Here is a 21,724-nt window from a genome sequence, read left to right as displayed (position 1 = left end):
TGTGTTAGTTGTTCACATTTTGATGCAGCCATTGTCATATTTCATCACAATTGCTTGAAAGGTGCTATAAAATTTATTATGATGTGCAGTCACATGCTGGCTTTGGCTAAATGCAGTGGATGTTGACAGTTAGCAGTTCACGCTAACCACAGTTAATGGTAACTAAATACATGATAGAGATGCAGTGGTGGACACAGTTCTGCTAATCTGCTAACCACGAATTATTGAAGGCAATGTTTTCATTAGTTTGTTTAAAATGTGAACCATAAGTCAAAACTGTCTGCCTGTGCATGACTTGGGTAATATGCCGGCGAGTCAGTATGATGTGATCTTTTGCTGAGAGAAGGCTGATCTGACACAGAAGCGCTTGCTCATTGTTGTGTCAGTAGCTGCTCGTGTACTGAAGTCAGTACTGAAAGTTAGCGGTTTGGCTTTTATCTGTAATGTCCGCTAATTTTTTAAGGGTTTATCAGTTTAGCTTTATAAAACGTAACTTTTCAGATTGCGAATTAACTGTTATCGAAGCTAACTTTCTGGTTAGCTGTGCCCACTACTGTAGAGATGCGAGTACCACATCTGAAGATTATCATGACCCCCTATGCTAATGCTAACTGCTAATGTGTAAACACATTTTAATATGAGCCATCAGTGGCAGGGCTAGTATGATTTCAAAAATGATTTTAAATCACTGTAAAAAATCAAATATCACTGAAAATTATTTCTTTAGAAATCAGTACTTAAAACATCACCAAAATGTGAAATCAATACCATTAATGAATGGTAATTATGGTTACTGTTGGGGAAAATAACCTTTTCTCAAAACACAGAAAATCTCAGGTTCCCCCGTGAATCCAAAGGCAGTGGAAGATAGAATACACAGACATCAATAATTTGAATTTAAGGTAAATCTACCAGGTTTATTTAAACAGCAGAGTAGATCAATCATCAAAAATTACTCATCTTTGCGCAATAATGCGTTCAGAATGCATACACATCTTTTAATAATGCCACAAAACCTATACCCACAGCAATGTGCAGTTAAAATGAACACTCTTCTTTTCAAAAATAGGGTTCTTATTCTTTCAGTACAGAAATCTGTTTGGGAGGGCTATCCAGTCTCACATGTCTTTGGTCTGAGCGCAAAAACGTGAATAAATGTATCGTCTAACGTTGTGATGGAAACTGATCTGATAATCACCCTGAGCGCAGAGGTCACCAGTACATACACCCTCACATTGTCTTCATGACAATGTGTATGTAACTCATTAATTAATGTAGATCAGTGTTAAGGAGTCACTCTCTTCAGCTTGTTGTTACAGCTCCGTTATGAGAGGAAACGTCCACGAGTTCAGTTCACAGCGACATTTTTGTATTCCTCCAGACACTCTCAATGTTGGCTCAGATAAGAAATAACCCAGCCATTGTTTTCTCTCTGGAAGCAAAACTCTTTCACACAAGTATGAGATCACTCACATTTTACAGAATACAGCAAGCAGCAAGTAATTTTGAACAGTACAATCATTCAACTGCACATTATTGATCAGCATAGTTCAACCATGAAGGTAACAAACCATATAAACCATCTGGTTATAAACAGAGGCAACAACAATATTAAGCACATATAAACATATATTATATATATTATATAACATATATATATATTATAATAAGCACATATAAACCATCTGGTTATAAACAGAGGCAACAACAATATTATTTGCAGTATACATCTTGACCTCATGACCTTTGAACATATCATGGAACATCATGTCAGGCATTAGTCATGACTTTATTCAAAATGGTCAATGCCTAATCCAACATTTTACACCCTACTTCTAAGCATATGTTATTTTATGAAAACATAAATCAAAACACTATACTGATTTGAGAGTCAACACACCTGTCAGCAGTTCCACATGTTCAATACAATTCATCATAAGCACATATTTCAATCATTAATCAAACTGTATAATATTGTATCATTGCAAAACCATCATAAATCAGTTGAACACCCATCAAGCATAGGCATACACATTTTCATTCATTTGACATCATGATAAAACCCTTAAACACATTATGGCACAAGTATTCAACTTTATTCATTCCATACAATACCTAGTTCATTGGAACCGGCATGGTGTACATACTTCTAAACATGTTACTTTTTGAAAATAATGAACACAAAACTTTTTATTCAGTTTGGTAACTTTTAGCATTGTTAGCATGAAAAGCTAATTATGAGTAAAATAGCATATATTTACATTTATTCTTTAATTTACTTGGGCAAATGATGACTGAGAATCTCAAGTCAGTAATATCCTGTTAAGATCATAGGGGGGCTAATTAGAGGATTATTTCCAGCAGGGTCATGCTCAGTCATGCATGAATGGAGGCTTTGTCTGTCACTGCTTCTTATGATAAGAAGGAAGCCTGAAAGTTGCAGCCTGAACATTGCATATGGCTAAATGAGTACCAAATAGGACTAAAATGCTTTCAAATATTGAACAATAATGTTTTTTCCAAACTGAGAATTTCTATTCAGATAATGGGACAGATAATTGTATACCTCAGTGTCGTGTGGATCCATGGGTTTACTAATTGATCCAGTACCCCTGTATCCGTTGTAGCGGATCCACATTGTGTGGAACTATTTTCCTTCACTATTTCCAGTCAGCTCGTAATATGAATTTGTCTACTCACAAAATAAAATGTTTTAAAGATGAATAATCTTGTTTAACATCATTTTTGAAAAATACAGTTATTTCCTGAGGTATTAAAAACAAAACACCGCTCATGTGGGGAGCAATATGACCGGATCTACTTTGTTGGGGATGACGGACGGATCACCTTCGCCTCCGGCTTTTCAAAAACAAATAATCTTGTTTTACATATCATTTTCAAAAAAAATACAGTAATTTTCTGAGGTATAAAAACAAAACACCTGCCTCCGGCTCAGGTGATCCTTCCGCCATCCCCAACTCACTGGATCCACTCACATTGCTCCCCAGACGAGGGATGTTTTGTCATATTTAGCATAGATTAACCTTGTCAATGTTTATGTTTTAACATGTCAATAAAGATTTTAACTAATGATATTATTTGTATAGTCTCATGTAAAAGAGTGAAATAAATGAAAATGAAAAAAATCTATTTAAACCAATAAACGTTGATTTAAAACAAATCAGAAATCATGATTTTTTTTAATTAAAAAAAGTTAATTCCTTTACCAGCTGTGGTCAGCGGTCAAACATGTTGTGATATAACAATAATAATAGCTAGCACATTGCCCGTGGAGATCTACGGACTCTAGATTGGGTAGATTGTGTTTTTAAAATAGGTTGCTGACATTTTTCAAGGGAGGTAATAAATGATGCAAAGTTTCTATCATGATTTCAACTGAAAGTACACAAAATTAAAATGAGAAAGTTTTCTGAATAATTGTATTAATTATTTGGCACATTTAATTGATGTCCAGTTTTACAACTGACAAGGTTGAGATATTTCCTTTGTTCTGAACTTGTCTGGTTACCAGGGACTGATTAATGGTGATATCAAAGTACATTCTTCACTGTTGTTACCTAATATCTCGAATTTCTCCAAAAATATGAGTCCAATCAACTTTCCGTTTTGGTGGCATTCGTCCTTGTCCCCAAAATACATAAACATACCAAACGGCAAATGTCAGCTCTCCCCAGTTTGTCCATGATCGAAGTTGCACACGCATACACATACACAGAGGGCACTTGGCTTTTTTCGCACTCTTGTGTGAGGGATGGTGAGCAGACCCTTGTCGGTGGTTCGCAGAGGTCCAGGACGGTGTGTCAGAATGTACAAGACCTAGTAAGTACTGAGGAGCAAGGGCAAGAAGGGATTGATTGGTGAGGAGGAGGTTTGTACAGAAAATACGGGACTTAACGGGAGGTCAGTGAAGGTGAATGAAGGTGGGGTGATGCACTGCCAGTGCTTGGTATGAGTTCTGTACATGCAGTACTGGAGCCTGTCCAGGGTTTTGCAGGGTAGAGAGTACACCATTGCAGTTATTCAAAGAGGAGGCGGTGATGTGATGAGTTGTGCAGACACTTCACCTCTTGACATTCTTTAAAAATGAACCTGTTGTGACAAAATGTGGAGAGGTGGGAGTGAGAATGTATTGTCTAAGGCACAGAATCAGGAAGTGAGGGCCAGCGTTTGGAGATGTTTTATAGATGGGAAAAGAGATTTATTGCATGTGGAATGAGTGCAAACCTGCAGATTCACTGGCAAAGGGTGAGGAACAGATGTTAAAACTGGACAAGAGCTTGATAAAGGATGTTAATGAGGAGAGCGACTGAAGTTTATAAAATCAGATTATGTTCATATCTGGTTAAGGAAGAAAAACGGCTGCTCCTGTAGCCGCTAGACAGCCAGGATGGAGATTTGCCAGACCTCACTGAAACAAATTAATTTGCCAGTTTAATAAGCTGCTTTGGATAAAGGTGCATGCACAGTGCGTGAATGTCCACTCTAAGGTGTTGAGTATAATATGCTTGTAGTTTAAATGATTTGCTTGTGGGGTTGTCACGATTCAATCAGCCTTAATTGCTTCGCCATCATTTCTTTTGACAAAGCAGTACTTTTGCCCACACTTCCATTCAAGTCATTCTACACTATATATTATTATTAATAAAACATGCATTGTTATACAATATTGCTTGAGGTTTTCTGAAATGGTCTGAGATTGAATTTGAACCCAGTGACACCAGTTGCCTGATATGTACTTGATGTCTGGATTTGAAGATGCAGTTGCCAAAACCAGCTGTTAAAAAGAAAACACAAATTGTCATTCATGTTGTCCCATCACGCTGATTTCAATTTTTCAATTGGCAATTGAATTTTCAATTGAAATTGAAACACAAATTGTCATTCATGTTGTCCCATCATGCTGATTGTGGTTGACGACAACAATTCCACTTAACCACAGTAAATGTCACCTATGCATATGCTAATCAGACGCTTGTTGGAAACACCATTTGAACGTAATGTACGCTATAAATTGTGCATATATGTCAACAAATGCAGTCGCATTAACCACTTTTGGTGCAAGTGGTTAACACTAGTCGTTAGTTAAATGTGCTATGTCACTCCAAAAATGGGTGTAAATTGCATGTCAACATATACGGACATGCTAACTGCAATGAAAGCTAATTGATAGCGCAATCACATTATTAGTGTGTTGATGCTAACTATAACGACCATTGTCTTTGGCGCTTCTATTTCGTCCAACGTGCCATGCTAACATAAAAAGGTGAGTTATAAATAGCACATATGTGTCAACATATATGGTCACGGTAGTCACAATGACTGCTAATGGTTAGCATAAACTGAGATGAGCGCAACGGGAAATGCGAATAACAGTCATCAGCCAAGCGGATCATGTCCACAAAAGTGGTGGTTTTTAATACCACACGTGCCAACATATGCAGTCATGCTAACCACAGTGAATGCTCAAATTTAGCGTAGCCACATATTCAAACACAAGCTGCTAATGCATAGCGAAGTACATTGACAGTACAGCACAGTTAGCATTGTCTTTGGAGCATCTCTTTTATCAAATGCACAATTTCAGACATAATGTCGAGCATAAGAAGAGACACATTCTGGTCATTTCCAGAAAGACATCTTCCCCAAAGCCAAGTTGACTGTTTTCTCACTCCTGTTGACCCACTATGGAAATCATTTTCCACGCTTTTAGGAGGAGTGTGTTCGGAGTCGGACTGTAATTGGAACCATAGCTGACCAGACACCTTTAAGAAAAGCCAATTACAAAATGGATACGGTTGACTTTTCAAAGGTGCGTGATCTTGAGGCTGACCGTGATCACTCCAATCTGGGGAAGTTTATACCCGACATGTATGTATAAATCTGGTTGGTGCGCTGATGCTGGTGAATCTACTTTCTGTGTGATACCTGTGGGAGGCCTGAGAGCAGCAGAGAACACACAGTTACAGAAGGTTAACGGAGTGGGCGCAAATTGGTCCTTGATCACAGTGGTTGGCTGTTTGGAATCCGGCTGCCATCATACAGTTGATGAAATGAATGGCGTGTGGGTGGCAGGGAGCGGCAGCATGTGTCTGTTTCTTCTTTTGATGTGTCAGAGCGCCTCGCTGGGATTTATTTTACTGGGTGCCGAACACAGATGGAAACCAAAAATACAGGCCCATTATCGTGATCTCAAGACCTCCATCTTAATCCCAAAGATCTTCTCCAAAGCCGGCAACACGTCTGCCAAATCAGCAGCCACTGGATCAACTCTGAAGAGGCAATCACCTTTTCTAAAGGTTACATGAGGGGATTGGACATGGGTTTCCCAGCAACAGGAGATTTTTTCTGCAGTTAGGACTGAATGGGAACTACACCAATATTCAATTTTTCTTCATTGAACATGGACTGAGCAAAGCTTTCTGACATTATATATATATATGTATATATATATATAGAAAGACACCATGAAACCATTGTCCAAACATTGTAACATTGACTTTTAATGAAATTTATTTCATCAACGCATTTCACATAATTACATTATAGTTCACATAACAAAAAAAATTACATTATTAGAGAACATTATAAACTTAAATGACTGTATGCAGCATTTGGTGCCATCTGTTGGTGAGGTTGGAGAATGCATTGTCCTGTTGAAAATCATGAATTTAAATCCTCTCACATTGTTGCTTCTTTGGCAATGGGGATTCACGCTCCATTGACTTCTCTTGTGATGACCAATATGTATAATCCATTTCATCCATTTTTTTTCCCTTCAGTCTTTCAGTTGTGTTTCAAAATGCAGAAGAGAGCATATGTATGTCACTTTGTTGGCTACTGTATAAACACAGTGGGCTTCTTGAGGTGTCCCCTCTCCAATGTAGATCTGAAAGGCTCATTATACTTTCTAAGTTTAAGAAATTTACATCGATTCCATGAACACTCCTACACATTGTAGCTTCAACAGGCATAAATTCCACAAACCACCGCATTCATTTTCTACAGTATAGTAAAAGGAACTCCTTTGGGTTTTGATGAGGCAAACCGACTCATTTCAAGGAGTCACCTTGGTGTGTGTGACAATATAGATACTAAAAAGATGGAATGATGAATCTTGATTCAGCTAAAATATAATGGATGCCTTCATCAAAAATGAAACTATGCATGGCTTTTAGTGTTACTTTTGAGAGCTCTTGTAGGAAACTTACTATATCAGGGGTAGGCAACCTGTTCCAGAAAGAGCCATGAGGGTGCAGGTTTTCTTTGCAGCCACTGACTCCACCAGGTGATTTCACTAATTAACTGATTCCATCTGCTCAAAGTGATATTAATCAGTAAAATCACCTGGTGGAGTCAGCGGCTGCAAAGAAAACCTGCACCCTCATGGCTCTTTCTGGAACAGGTTGCCTACCCCTGTACTATATGATGTAACGAAGTTTCCACATTATGGCAATCTGAAGATATTTTTCCCATAATGGCAAAGGACACAACTGTAAGTTGATTTTTGGCTGTTAGCCCGTCTGATTTTCAGCAAATGTGAACATATCAAATGAATAAACAGTTGACACACATTTGAGCAGCTTTTGGCACCATCTTGCGGGTGATGTGAGTATTTCAGAGCTTATGGTGCATTTCCTACTTGAAACCCAATACCCCCGTCACACATAGCCAGAACCACGCAGAATGGCGACAGAATAATGAATCGGCGCAGATCCGAAAAGTGTCGGGTTTCAGTTCCAAAACATTATGACAGCCATCTGCAAGAGTCCACACAGTTGGTCAAAATGGGCCGGCGACCCCGAGTGTGATGCACATGTTCAAAACCCTCCGGGTGCCGTCGAGATGTGACACCTATTTGACAGCGGTCCATGTGCAATCTGAGGACCATCTGACCGCAATTTACATATTCTGATGGCGGCAAAACAGGATCTGAAATGATTTGCCCATATACGAGGGAACCTCGAGATGGATCTGGCACAGCAAAGCCTGCCAGTATGACCTGCACATGTCACGTTTAATAATGTCCACCCCCCACTCCCCCCGGGGTGCAAAGCAACTGTTGAAATGTATGTAGCACGTGTCATCATGATAATAATTATAAATTATTATCATGTACATTGAATGTGAGCAGCAGCGATCAAGCCGAAAGCACCATGCGCTACTGTGCGCACACCACCGCAAATCTGAACAGGCCATTATATCCACAATAGACCTTACAGGACATATATTTATCCATTCCTTCTCATGGGCAACATAAATAATGTGAACTATTGTCTCTATCATATCTGTATATACCACGGGCAGCTGCGCCTCTCTGTGGTCTCATGTGCAGTAACGCGTCATTGCTCGTGTCAGGCTCGGAGCTGAACGGATCTCACAGCTGTAATAAATGATTACCTTCTAACTCTGTAGGAGATATGACATGGAACTGTTGTGCCAGACTCTTACACCATCAATAAAAATGAATCTCACCTCCAACAACAGCCCAGGAGTGTTTCACAGCTTGGGTGTGGACGTGGAGCTGGGACTGCAGCCTGGGGTTAAAATCCTCTCACTCGGCTGCTGTGTGCTGGAATCATCCACGGCAAAAATAAATCCCATGTGATAATCCAACCATCGTGGTGTCCAGAGTTGCATTGTGCTGCTGAAGTGAGCCAAAACACACAAAAAAGAAATTAAAGTTCCCTGGAAAGGCTGTGTCTGACGAATGGGACAGCATGGACCACTGCCAGCAGTTTTCAGGAGCTGGCAATGGTTCGCACATACATGCACCATTCACCTATTGTGAAAACACACACACCCAGCGATCATGTCATCAGTCCAGCACCTCTGCTCTACGCACACACACGTGAGGTCAGTAGCGCTGTGAAGTGGAGGACGAGCGCAGATGTGATTGCATGACTGAGTGAGTGACCGCACCATGCCGGCTTTGACACGTGGCATGAGTCCAGTCCATACGTTGGTTGTACTCTAATGTCCAGTACCAACAGGGACTGTGCAAAGGGAGGATACAGCGCTGCCTCTCACTCCGGTCCAGTGTTTGCCATCCAGACATTTGGACGTCGGGCAGTCTTCAGCGCCCTGTATGGCTGTCTGACGGCAGTCATACACTTTGGATGCCATCGTACAGGTGTGGACAACGTAATCTGGATGCGTTCTGACACTGCTGACCACACCTCTTTTCCTCCGGACTGCGTCGGATTATGGCAGTATTTGTCATGTTGTGCTGGTTCCTGCACATTCTTGCTATGTGTGACGGGCGCTTAAATTTCAGTAACAAGAAAAAGAAAAAAGACATTTATTAATGTCAGAAATGCATGTTTTGTTTTATGGCAGACAGAGCTTTGATCTCCCTGCTTTAATGTATATAAATGTTCAGTTTGAGAGTTTTATGATTCTTGAGTCTTAAGATGCAGAAGGTTTTGCCATGTGGACAGAAGGATGGGCGGAAGGACAGCAGCTGTTTCCCTTGGCGAGCACAGCGCACAGTTTTGAATAATAAAAGGATTTGGATTACCACAAGGAGCACTTTGGACTCTCGATAAAATGAGATGTCCTCGTACATGTTGAAGCAGTGGCTGCTTTTGTCTCATTTGAATATTTCCTCCAAGCACGGTCAGTGCTGAGGACACAGCGTGGGTTTGTTCGCTTGTGCTCAGCGGGAGACATAAAAGGCATCTCGTAAAGAATCATGGTTAGCTGCAACAAGGGCTGCCTCACCTTCCTCCATTCTCTCCCTCCCCCCCCTGCCAAAGGAGCCGCAGTACGGTTCTCCCCCAGCACGCTGCCAGCTCCCTTTCCAAGTGCTCAATTAATTTAGGTGCTCAACTGGTACAAAGTCGCTTTTGCAGCTCTGAGCTGGAAAAGGAAGGAGGAGGCAGCCGAGGGAGGGTGCAAATCAAAATTTAAAACTGAGGCACGCGTGTTTTTCCCCTCCCGTCCATATTGCTCGTCGGGCGACACACCTACCCAGGGTGAATAAAAGGGGAAGTTTGGAGTGGAATCTGATTTTGTTTTTTTTGATACAAGGCTCCCACCATCTCTCTAGCTCTTTGTTTTAAACACTTGCTCTGAAGTCTTCTGAGTGTGGGAGTGAAAGTGTGCGAAATCTAGAAGGACTTCCAGAGCAGTGCACGAGAAAGTGTGGAGGGCATCATGGGGGCTTTAATGGTCATCTTTTCTCTTCAGCCCAAACAAAGACGCAAGACAACAGGTAGGCCAAGTTGGATGTTGTACTTAACATCGTCGTTTTGCTATATTTCATCATTGCTGCATTGGCAGGAATTGCAGTTGAGGAGATGCAGCATAATTTTCAGTATTTTGGACACGTGTGTGTCCAGAAGTCTGCTTCTGCTAAAATCTGCTGCTGCTTTCAGTAAAATCCTCCTTGAATTCCTGTTGCCGCTCCACCGGTCTGCAAAACTGACTTGAAATGGGTCACCTTTGGTTGGCGTTTTATTCGACACTCCACATACTTGCTTGACTTTTTCCATTTGCTTTTCCACAATCATGATTTTTGACAGTGGCAGTGCACGCAGCCTTGGCGCACGGTCTCTGCTGCCGCAGTCCTACAAGCTTGTATTACATCTCCATCTGCCCACAATAATGTTCTGATCAGCATCACCGTCACAGCTTGTCATTGGAACAAAAGACTGTCAAGTCTTTGTTGTAAAGATCAATGAAATATTTAGTGGGCGGCCAGTGGAGGACAATAACTGTCAGGGGTTATAATTAGCGGTGTGGTGGGAGGAGACACCAAATGTTTGACAGTTAAAGTACGGTAAGTCATGTTTCGCTTGGCGGTTGTCGGCGAGAAAGGAAGCAAAACGAATGTTCGAGTCTATGAAAGTCTGAAAAGCAATATATCACAAAGTGGGCACCTGTGTGCCGTCTCAGCACATTTCCCAGGATGTCGGAAAGTACTGCATGTGATGAATTTACTCTGTCAAACCCATCATGTTGTGCCCGTTTTCAGGTATTGCCGACATCAACGAAACAAGTAGAAATTCCAGTATCATGACTCTGTTTTGCTTTTGAACTGCACTTTTTGTACATGTTGGAAAGTCTATCAGGCATATTGTTTGAAGGCTTGTTTGTTTTTGTGTTCAAGTTGTTGTCAAATCATGAACCCTCTGGGGTACAGGTGTGTTTTCTGGATTCGAAATGACCCCTTTTAAGGAAGTTGTTGCCATAATGCACAAGTGTTGCATTTCAAAGTGTTCGAAACAATGTCAGCTTTCAGAATGTATGTCACATATTTGTCAAGAACACTTGTCAGGAAATTCATTTATTCATGTAGACAAATCGTTGTGTTTCTTGAAATGGGCTCACCAAAGTCTTTGGCTTACGAACATACTGCAATATATGAAGGAAATTGTAGCTCCAAAAAAAAAAGATAAAATAAAAGCACTCATCATTGAGAGATTTTTGTTTTCAACTTTACCTGATCAGGAAATGTCCATAAATATCCACCATTGAAGGAAAAGTGAAAACAATGCACATTTGCTCCATTAGGGCAGCCTGCCAATCTTGGGGGAACCAGCCCATCCATATTTTTGTGACCATATGCTTTCAGAAGTAAATCTAAAACATATAGGCAAAACAGAGATATGACGTCAAGCTATGACGATATAACAACATCAGATTGCTCAGACTAATTGCTCATTTCTCACGAGTTAATCCTTGCATTACACACTTTGAAAAGGTTCATGAGTTTTTTCTTGATATCTGCAGCACCTACAGTGCCTCCAGAAAGTATTCACAGCACTTTAGTTTTTCACACTTTATATTACATCCTTATTCCAAAATGGATTAAATTGTTTCTGTCAAACTTCTACACACAATACCCCATAATGACAATGTAAAAAATTTTTTTTTTCAGATTTTTGCAAAAGGAAAAAAAAAACAAGAAAAAGCAATCGCGTGTACATAAGTGATTTCTTATGTACATTTCTTATGCCCCTTCAGCTGCTACCCTTTCTCAAGGGGCTTTTAAGTATTCACTGCTTTTGCCATGAAGCTCAAAATTAAGCTTGTGCATCCTGTTTACACTTATCATCCTTAAGATGTTTCTACAGCTTAACTGGAGTCCACCTGGGGTAAATTCAGTTGACACACACCTGTCTACATATAAGGTCCCACAGTTGACAATGTATGTCAAAGCACAAACCAAGCATGAAGGCGAAGGAACTGTCTGTAGACCTCCGAGACAGGATTGTCTGGAGGCACAAATCTGGAGAAGTGTACAGAAACATGTCTGCTGCTTTGAAGGTCCCAATAAGCACAATGACCTCCATCATCATCCTTAAATGAAAGAAGTTCAGGTCCACCAGGACTCTTCCTAGAGCTGGCCACCCATCTAAACTGAGTGATCGGGAGAAAAGGGCTTTAATCAGGGAGGTGACTAAGAACCCAGTGGTCACTCTGTCAGAGCTCTGTGGAGAGAGGAGAACCTTCCAGAAGGACAACAATCTCTGCAGCAATCCACCAATCAGGCCTGTATGGTAGAGTGGTCAGATGAAAGCCACTCTTTCATAAAAGGCACATGGCATCCCACCTGGAGTTTGCCAAAAGGTACCTGAAGGACTCTCAGACCATAAGAAACAAAATTCTCCGGTCCGATGAGACAAAGATTGAACTCTGGAGTGAATGCCAAGCATCATGTTTGGATGAAACCAGGCACCATCCCTACAGTGAAGCATGGTGGTGGCAGCATCATGCAGTGGGGATGTTTTTCAGTGGCAGGAGCTGGGAGACTAGTCAGGATTGATGGAAAGATGAATGCAGCAATGTACAGAGACATCCTGGATGAAAACCTGCTCCAGAGTGCACTTGACCTCCGACTAGGGCAATGGTTCATCTTTCAGCAGAACAATGATCCAAAGCACACAGCCAAGATGATATCAAAGGAGTGGCTTCAAGACAACTCTGTGAATGTCCCTGAGTGGCCCAGCCAGAGCCCAGACCTGAATCTGATTGAACATCTCTGGAGAGATCTGAAAATGGCTGTGGACCGACGCTCCCCATCCAACTTGATGGAGGTTGACAGGTGCTGCAAAGTGGAATGGGCAAAACTGCCCAACCTTGTGGCATCATAGTTGAGAAGACTTGAGGCTGTAAATGTTGCCAAAGATGCATCAACAAAGTATTAAATAAAGGGTGTGAATACTTATGTACATGCAGTGGTGGGCACAGCTCACCAAAAAGTTATCTTTGATAACCATTAATTTGATAACTGAAAAGTTATCTTTTACGACGCCAAACCGATAAACTGCTAAAAAAAAAAAAAAAGTATCTTTATTACAGTGGGATTCATCTGAAGAAATAAAGTGTCCTTTGTTTTTTTTAATCCAAAACAGTGTCTAAACAGTGAAGAAAAGTCCCTCTGTACACACAGCTGCGCCATGAGAGTTCCTCTCTCCCACCGAGTCTTGGCGATTTCAGCCACAAAAAAATAAAATAATGTTAAAATTAGTCCGTTTTCAATCAATCAATCAATCAATCAACTTTTTTCTTGTATAGCGCCAAATCACAACAAACAGTTGCCCCAAGGCGCTCCACATTGCAAGGCAAGGCCATACAATAATTATGTTTGTGTCAAGCGAACTTTAACAGTGTAACATCCAAAGTTAAGCTGAACTACACTACCCACAATGCTCGCTGCGTTGACTGGCCAATCACATCTTGCGCTTAATGATGACATCATCAGCAAGCGACAGGCAGCCAGTCTGCTACAAACACATGACAGATGGACTAAAATGTTTGATTGTAGGGTTTAAAAAAAAATGTTATCGGATTGCGGATTGAAAGTTATTGTAATTAAATTGATCGGAAGTAATTGGTCCGATGATGGTTTTAAAAATGATCTGAAAAGCTAATCCCCTAGCAAAAACATTAGCGTCGATAATTATCTGTCATCAGATTAGTTGAACTGTGCCCACCACTGTGTACGTGATTTCTTAGTTTTTTATTTTTAATAAATTTTTAAAAGTTTCAAAAAATGTTTTCATGTTGTCATTATGGGGTGTTGTGAGTAGAATTTCCATTTTGAAATATGGCTGTGACATAACAAAATATGGAAAAAGTGAAGCACTGTGAATACTTTCTGGATGTGCTGTACCTGTGAAATGAGGCTTCTGTTATGAGCTGTGCATATAATGGCAGCTGAAGAATTGTGGTGGTATTATTTTTACAATGTACATGTTCAAAATGTACACATTTCAAAAGACAAACAATTCATTGTTGCTGAGACTGAGGATCTGATTTGTGTTTTGTGCTCAAGCAATATTTTTGCCCTCACTGTCTGTTGGTGGGATACTGGAAATGTGGTTTATTATTTAATGAAACCTGGACTCTATGACTGTCTGACCACGAATGATCAACTGAATGCAATATGGTGCGTGTTGGCCCTTAGCAGAGGTGTGCGCTCCAGGTCCTGCTCTAGTATTTATACTGCAGCACAGATTGAATATTTAATCTCACAAGTTGAGAAAGTAGAGTTGCCAATCCTTTTTTTTTTTTTTTGTAGCATTCTTTGACAATGATTATTTATTTTATTTATTTAGTTTTTATTTACCTTTATTTACTTAATTAGGCAACAACAAAAAAAATTGGACTTATGAATGTTTTGTGGAAGTATTCCATTGCATGAAAGAAACACTTCCAACACAGGGATGATCTATTGTTGCAAAGACCTTGGTGCCACTAAACCAGCCCCCCTATTACTGCACTCATCAGCATGACCTCACTGCAGGAACTCAAACTCCACGCAGTGTTTCACATATCCCAAGGATAAGAGATGTTCTGGGGTAATTACAGAGGTACTCACCGATGGCCTTTCTGCACTTTCTGTCATTATTATTTTAAATTGCTCGCCAGTTTGAGTTGTTGCGGGGAGAATCTGTGTAGGCGTGAGTTGGGGAACACTCAAAAGTGCTCCAATGGAAACAGCACACCATTAAACAGGACTCAGGCAATGGGTTAAGCCCTTTTCACACCTGGACTGCTTTGAGTTGTGTCATGCGGCGTCATGTCAACGCCAAGTTGATCCAGCCTTGCGCCGAGTTGATGTATCACGCCACAATACCGTGAGGGATGTAAAGGGCGATGCGAAACACACCCCACAAATTAAGCAAGTTTAATTTTTTTCTGTGTCGAGCACAGGACGCAGAAAGGAAGTAGTTTTCTCGCAAGTTGAGGCAACTTAACAGTATTTACGTGACTGGATGTCACACCCATACAATATAACGTTACCCAATGCCAATTTTTGATTTCTGCTGTGCTCCATTGTTGCTGAGCTATAAATCACGCAGGATTGTTGTTGAACGTTTTATACGGGATGCACAATACAGTAAAACTATACCGCTCAAAGAGCACATGTGAACAATTAAAAGAAAAAAAAAATACTCATTACAGCCTGGCTGCAGCTCCTCGCTCTCACCTCCTCAAGTTCTCACAATTGTGTAAAAAAAAAAGTCCATAAGTCCTGCTCACAGACTGATTGCCAGGGACAGGACATGTCCACATCCAGTATAACTCTTCACGGAGGACATCTTCACATCCACTCACAGACAGTTTGTGGACGCGAATGCAGCTGCAACTCCGCGGTCACAGGAAGAATGATAAACTTAAACAGAAATCACAGCGCACACCTGCAGCACTGCACAAGAAGAAATATAAACTAGAAGAGAAATCAGAGCCCACACCGGCAACTTGGCACAGAAAAAAAAAGATAAATCAGAAGAGAAATCAGTAATAAATAACATTAACTCGTGGAAATAAAGTATTCTGACTTTTTCCAATGTATAAATTCCATCTGCATTCCTGTGTTGTTAGATACACAACATATGCAACTTGAAACAGGCCCGGTGTGAAATGGGCTTAAGTGCTATTGTAGAGCTCAAAATAACCACTATACTTAACAAAATTTACCAGCTTTTTGACAGAACTGATCTGTGTTCTTGCTAAATCGAAGGGTGCCCCCCCTCTATCACCCATGTTAAATTCAAAAACATGTATCTGTAGAATTTTGCAGTGTGGCTGTTTTTATTGGCTCACTTTCCTTCCAGGCCTTCTGGTGTTTACAGGCCTGAGTTCAGGATTCCACCAACCATCATGAGAGCAGCTGTCATACTATTTATTTATCTATTTATTTATTTATTGGTTGGCTGGTTGGAGTAGCTGTGACAAGGTGCCAAACCATAGATAAATTAAATCACATTAAAACTGAAATATTTTCTGGAGTCCATACTGAGAGCATAACAGCACGATAAACAACATACATAAACATAACATAAAACAATTGAACTGTTTGAAAGACTAAAGCCAGCTACATCACCCATCTCAAATTAAAGATTCAGTGTATCAAATGCGTACAACCGTATCAAAATAGCTTTTTGTTTTCACTAGTGCAATAATGTCACTGAAACATATTTTAAATGTATACTGACTGCAGTTTCCATTCGCGAATGGTCAGATGTTCGCTGTGAACATGACATTTTGTGGGGTTGCTAACCATGGATGATGCTAATGGTTAGCATATCATGCTAACTGTGGTCAGCTTTAAGGATTAGCAGTTGTTAACTGTGGCTGTCCAATTGCATATGTTAACAATCGAAGTTGGTCTGTCACTTGTCAAATGCAGTGTCAGTTTATCAGTGTCCAGTTTAAATAGCGCTATGTGCCACATTTTGGTTCTATTAGGGTAGTTTCTGGACCCTCAGACTCAGAATTGTTGGAATTTGAAGATATTCCAACAATATTTGGGAGACCACGTGAAAATAAGGCCAACATAATATAGGCCAAAATGCACAACAGAACAGGAAAGAAAAAGTGTAATTAAAGAATAGATAGAATGTGTGGCTAGGGTAGGGGGGTGATACCAATACTTAATGTTGAATTCAAACTCTGCTTTGAAACATTTCAAAATCTTTGAAACACCAGTGTTTACACAAAATTGTTTTGGGGTCTGCATGAAAGGGAAGAGCTCAGAATTCAGGCAGAAATATACGACGGAACAGGAACAGAAAAACTGAGTCAGTGAGTGGATAGATTATGCAGCTGGGTCAGATACTGAAACTTTTTGTCGGTACTGCAAATTTATAATGGCTAACACTGCTTCTAAATGCTTTGGTATTTTGGATATTGTGAGAATCTACATGAAAATAAAAACATTACTTGTTGCACTGCCACCTGTTGGACAGTTCAGGAATATGCATCCATATCAAATTCTGAATGTCGTATTGAAAGACGAGTACAAGCTTCTACAATGTTGTCTTTAAAATTCATGGGTGAATCTTTGTTGTGTTGAAAAAATATTCAATATGAAATGTAATTTTCTGTCCAACAGGATCATAAAGATGTCACTGAAAGCTCCATATTATGTAAAAGACATTTCACATATTCATATTCTCTGATATGGAAATGTGCAGAGGCATGAGGAAATGAGAGGTCACTGTTTCAGCTTTCAGCTCCCTGTGGGTTCCTTTCTTTTGTGACCACCAACACGTAATCTCAGCCCTTCACAAAGTCACTGTGCCATTACACTCTATTGCTTTTTCCATTTTGCTAAATTTGCATTTAAATTGGAAAGCAAAACCACGTCGACTCACGGAGGGCAGTGAAGCTTGTTTTGGTTTCCGCCACAGTCTGCAAACGGTGCAGTTGGTTTGTTCAGTGAAATTAATCAGCCCACTCCCACAGGGCACGCTGACCAGGTTTAAGAGGGCTCACTTAGAAGTGGATTAATAACTGGAGTTCTGTTGGGAGGAGCCCCACAGGTGCAGCGGCGTGGACTTAATCTCTGCACAGACGCTGGGTCACAGCACCACAAGCTGACTGGCACCCAGTGTTGAAACGCTCTGATTCATCATTCATCCCATGGATACATTTGAGTCATATATCCATGTGCTGTTTAATGTTTGCAGACCCACTGAGAATCTGTGATACGCGGCTTATTTTTAAAATTTGTTTAGCATTTATTAACTCGCTTGTGGATATTAACATGCAAAATAAGCAATCAGGCTTATTACGTGCCGGTTCCAATGCTAAAATGACTGAATTTGATTGTGTGCATGTTCTGTATTTGGAGATGGAGTTTGTCATTTATCCCTGATTCCACCTGAGGGCAGCAAAATCTAACCAACCAGAACAGAAAAGAGCTGAGCTGAGCTTCTGCAACCACTGCACGTGCACGCACATTCTTTTTCCCCCCCAAAGGTGCAGCATGTGTTGCTGAGATTCAATCCATTATGCATGTTTAATCTGAGAGAATTATACAGTGCTGCTTGAAGGTTGGTGGAAGCCCTTAAGCTTTTACATGTTTGACATTTATGGGACATCATAAAACAAAACAAAAACTCAGACTTTTCTGTGAACATTTCCAAGTCGCTGAATATGTCTTGGACTTTATTTGCATTAATTATGAAGAAATTCATACAGCTATGGTAAATCTTTGTCAAGCAGACAGTTCTCAAAAAGTAATTTGATTTATAGCGCCAACTCGCAACAAAGCTGCCTCAAGGCGCTTCACACAAGTAAGGTCTAACCTTACCAACCACTAGAGCAAGCACACAGGCGACAGTGGTAAGGAAAAACTCCTCTGATAATACTGAGGAAGAAACCTCAAGCAGTCCAGGCTCAGAGGGGTGAACCACTGCTTTGGTCATATGAATAAAAACATTTTTAACAATACAGTGGAACATCACATTTTTGAGAATTATTAAGTCCATGCAGATGTCCAGGACAGCATGAGTTAGTTGGGGAGGGGGAGATTGGGTCTTCAGAACCAGTCTTCGAGCATTGTCTGTTTTGCAACTGCCGTAATCGACCTTCATTTACACTCATGGGTGTAGCTGCACAGGTATCAGCACCACAGGCAGGGGTTGTCCATGCCATCAGTGGGCCTTTCTCATGAAGACTGCAGCATTCAGCACCTGCCTCAAGTCTTCCACCTCACAGTCCACCCGGGGCCTTTTAGTTTGGATCCATCCATTGTTCATACCTCGGATAGAGAGAAAAAGAGCAGAATCAGTTGACTGGAAAAAACTACACCTAAGGTGTAAGTCATCAGCAGTAAATCAACAGAAAAAAAAAAGATTACTCAGGCGATCGCAGGCCGCTAACCCTAAGCTTCACTCACAGGCCCAAAATTTAAATAAAGTTGAGGCAGAGACCTGTTTCATTGTTAATAAAATGACTTAAAAAAATATGAAGCATAGTATCATACTGTGCCAGTATACTAGCCATACAAAAGGGAGAATAGATGCGTCTTAAATCTAGACTTGAAAGTCTCTACAGAATCTGACTGTTATACTGATGCAGGGAGATCATTCCACAAAACAAGTGCACAACAAGAGAAGGCTCTGTGACCCACAGACTCACTCTAGGGACACTCTAGGGACACAAAGTAGTCCTGCACCATGAAAACACAGAGCCCGGGCTGATACGTAGGGTTTAAGTTAATATCAGAACCTTAAAATCTGATCTCACAGGGACAGGAAGCCACTGAAGAGATTCCAAAATGTGTGTAATGTGGTCGAACTTTCTACTTCCTGTCAAGAGTCTGGTAGCCACATTTTGAACCAATTGGAGACCCCTAATGCTGGACTGCGGGAAACCAAAGAATAGAACATTGCAGTCGTCCAATCTAGAACAAACAAACAAATGCATGAATCAGGGTCTCTGCATCAGCCATAGACAGAATGGGACAAATCTTTGCTGTTTCCCGGGTGGAAGAAAGCAGTCCTCATCATATTTCTTATGTGTAAATCAAAGGACAGTATGGAGTCAAAAATCAACCCAAGGTTCCTCACTTTGTCAGTGTGATGTTTGACACACGTATCTAGACTAAGCGTTAATTGACCAAACTAATGCCAGTGCTGGACCAAGAATCATCATTTCAGTCTTGTCAGAGTTTAAAAGTAGAAATTGCTAGAGATCCAGCTTTTCACTGATGCAAGGCAATCGTCTAAGGATTTTATGTGTTTGAGATTACCAACAGTTATCAGTATGTACAACTGAGTATCATCAGTATAGCAGTGAAAGGTAATCCCAAAACGCCACAATACGTAGGCAAGGGGCGCTATATATAGGGAGAACAGCAGGGGGCCCAAGACAGACCCCTGTGGGACCCCATATCTCATATCACCAAGGGTAGAGGTGGTGGTGTGTACAAGACACAGTGAGAACGACTGGTTCTGTATAATGTCAACAACCATGCAACATTCAACATTACCAACATTCCCAGTAATCCCAAAATCATTCTCCAGCCTATCAAGTAGAATATGTGATCCACCATATCAACCAAAAAAATTCAATATACTAGGGTCTGTTGGGGGGAAAAAACCTACAAAAATAACCTTTACTCAAAACATAGAAAATCTCAGGTTTCCCCTTGTGAGTCCGTGGGCAGTGCAAATAGAATACACAGACAACAATAATTTGAATTCAAGTTAATCCTACCAGGTTTATTAAAACAGCAGAGCAGATCATTCGTCAAAAATCATTAATCTTTGCGCAAAAATGGGTTCAGAATGCATAGACATGTTTAATAATGCCACAAAACTGATACCCACAGCATGTGCAGCAAAAAGAACACTCTTCTTTTCAAAACAGAGTTTTAAAGCTTGCAGTTCAGAAATCTGTCTGGGCGGGGCTCCCAGGCCCACACGTCAATCTGTCCGGGCGGGGCGCCCAGTCCCACACGTCCGCAGTCTAAGCACAAACGTGTAACTTCATGGAATAAAGCAGGCATTGCTGTTAATCCTTAATCGTCCAACGTTGTGATGGGAACTGATTTGATAATCGCCCTGGGTGCAGAGGTTTGCCAGCACATACACCCCCACTTTCTGCCTTTCGCGGCAAAGTGTAACTAATAATCACCGTCTTCTTGTTTTCAGCTCCGTATGAGAACAGGTCCATGTGTTTAGTTTAGTGCCATTATTGTGTCTCTACAGATGCTTTCAAGGTTGCCTCCCCAATAACAAATAACCCAATCATTGTTCTCCCTGTGGAAGCAAAGTTCTTTCACAGTCAAAGTATGAAATCACTCAAATTTTACAGAATGCAGAAACGGCAATTAATTTTGAACAATAGTCATTCAACTGTTCATTATTGATCAGCATAGTTCAAACATAAATGTACAAGCCATTTGATTATAAACAGAGACAACAATATTATTTGCAGTATACATCTTGACCTCATCACCTTTGAACATATCGTGAAACATCATGTCAGGCATTAGTCATGACTTTATTAAAAATGGTCAATGTCTGACATGCTTTAAAACCAACATGGTACACCCTACCTAAGCATATGTTATTTATGAAAACCTTAAACCAAAACACTTTTACTGATTTGAGAGTCAACAAATCTGTCAGCAGTTCAACATGTTCAATACAATTCATCATAAGCACATATTTCAATCATTAATCAAACCGTATAATATTGTATCATTTCACAACCATCATAAATCAGTTGAACACCTATCAAAGCATAGGCATACACATTTTCATTCATTTGACATCATGATAAAACCCTTAAACACATTATGGCACAAGTATACACTCTATTCATCTTCATTCATTCAATACAATATCTAGTTCATTTAAACCTGCATGGTGTACATACTTCTAAACATTTGTTACTTTTTGAACACAAAACCTTTTTCAGTTTGGTAACTTTTAGCATTGTTAGCATGCAAAAC

General features: G+C 40.4%; 1 protein-coding gene across 3 annotated transcripts in view; it reads left to right on the top strand.

The window, feature by feature from the left end:
- The window catches only part of kcnip4 (Kv channel interacting protein 4), a 278,035-nt gene that overhangs the window by 128,751 nt on the left and 127,560 nt on the right, over window positions 1-21,724 (top strand). Inside the window, exon 1 of one of the 3 annotated variants that reach the window (XM_034164696.1) lies at window positions 10,067-10,234. The exons of the other annotated variants lie outside the window; for them this stretch is intronic. Coding sequence (XP_034020587.1) covers window positions 10,177-10,234 — 58 coding nt within the window. The 5' untranslated portion in view covers window positions 10,067-10,176. Of the gene's footprint in view, window positions 1-10,066; window positions 10,235-21,724 lie in introns of those variants that run through there. 3 annotated transcript variants of the gene reach the window in all.

The sequence above is a fragment of the Thalassophryne amazonica genome, chromosome 23 (assembly GCF_902500255.1).
Source record: "Thalassophryne amazonica chromosome 23, fThaAma1.1, whole genome shotgun sequence".
NCBI lineage: Eukaryota > Metazoa > Chordata > Actinopteri > Batrachoidiformes > Batrachoididae > Thalassophryne > Thalassophryne amazonica.
The sequence above is the reverse complement of the archived record's forward strand: the minus strand, read 5'-3'. Positions and strand labels throughout refer to the sequence as shown.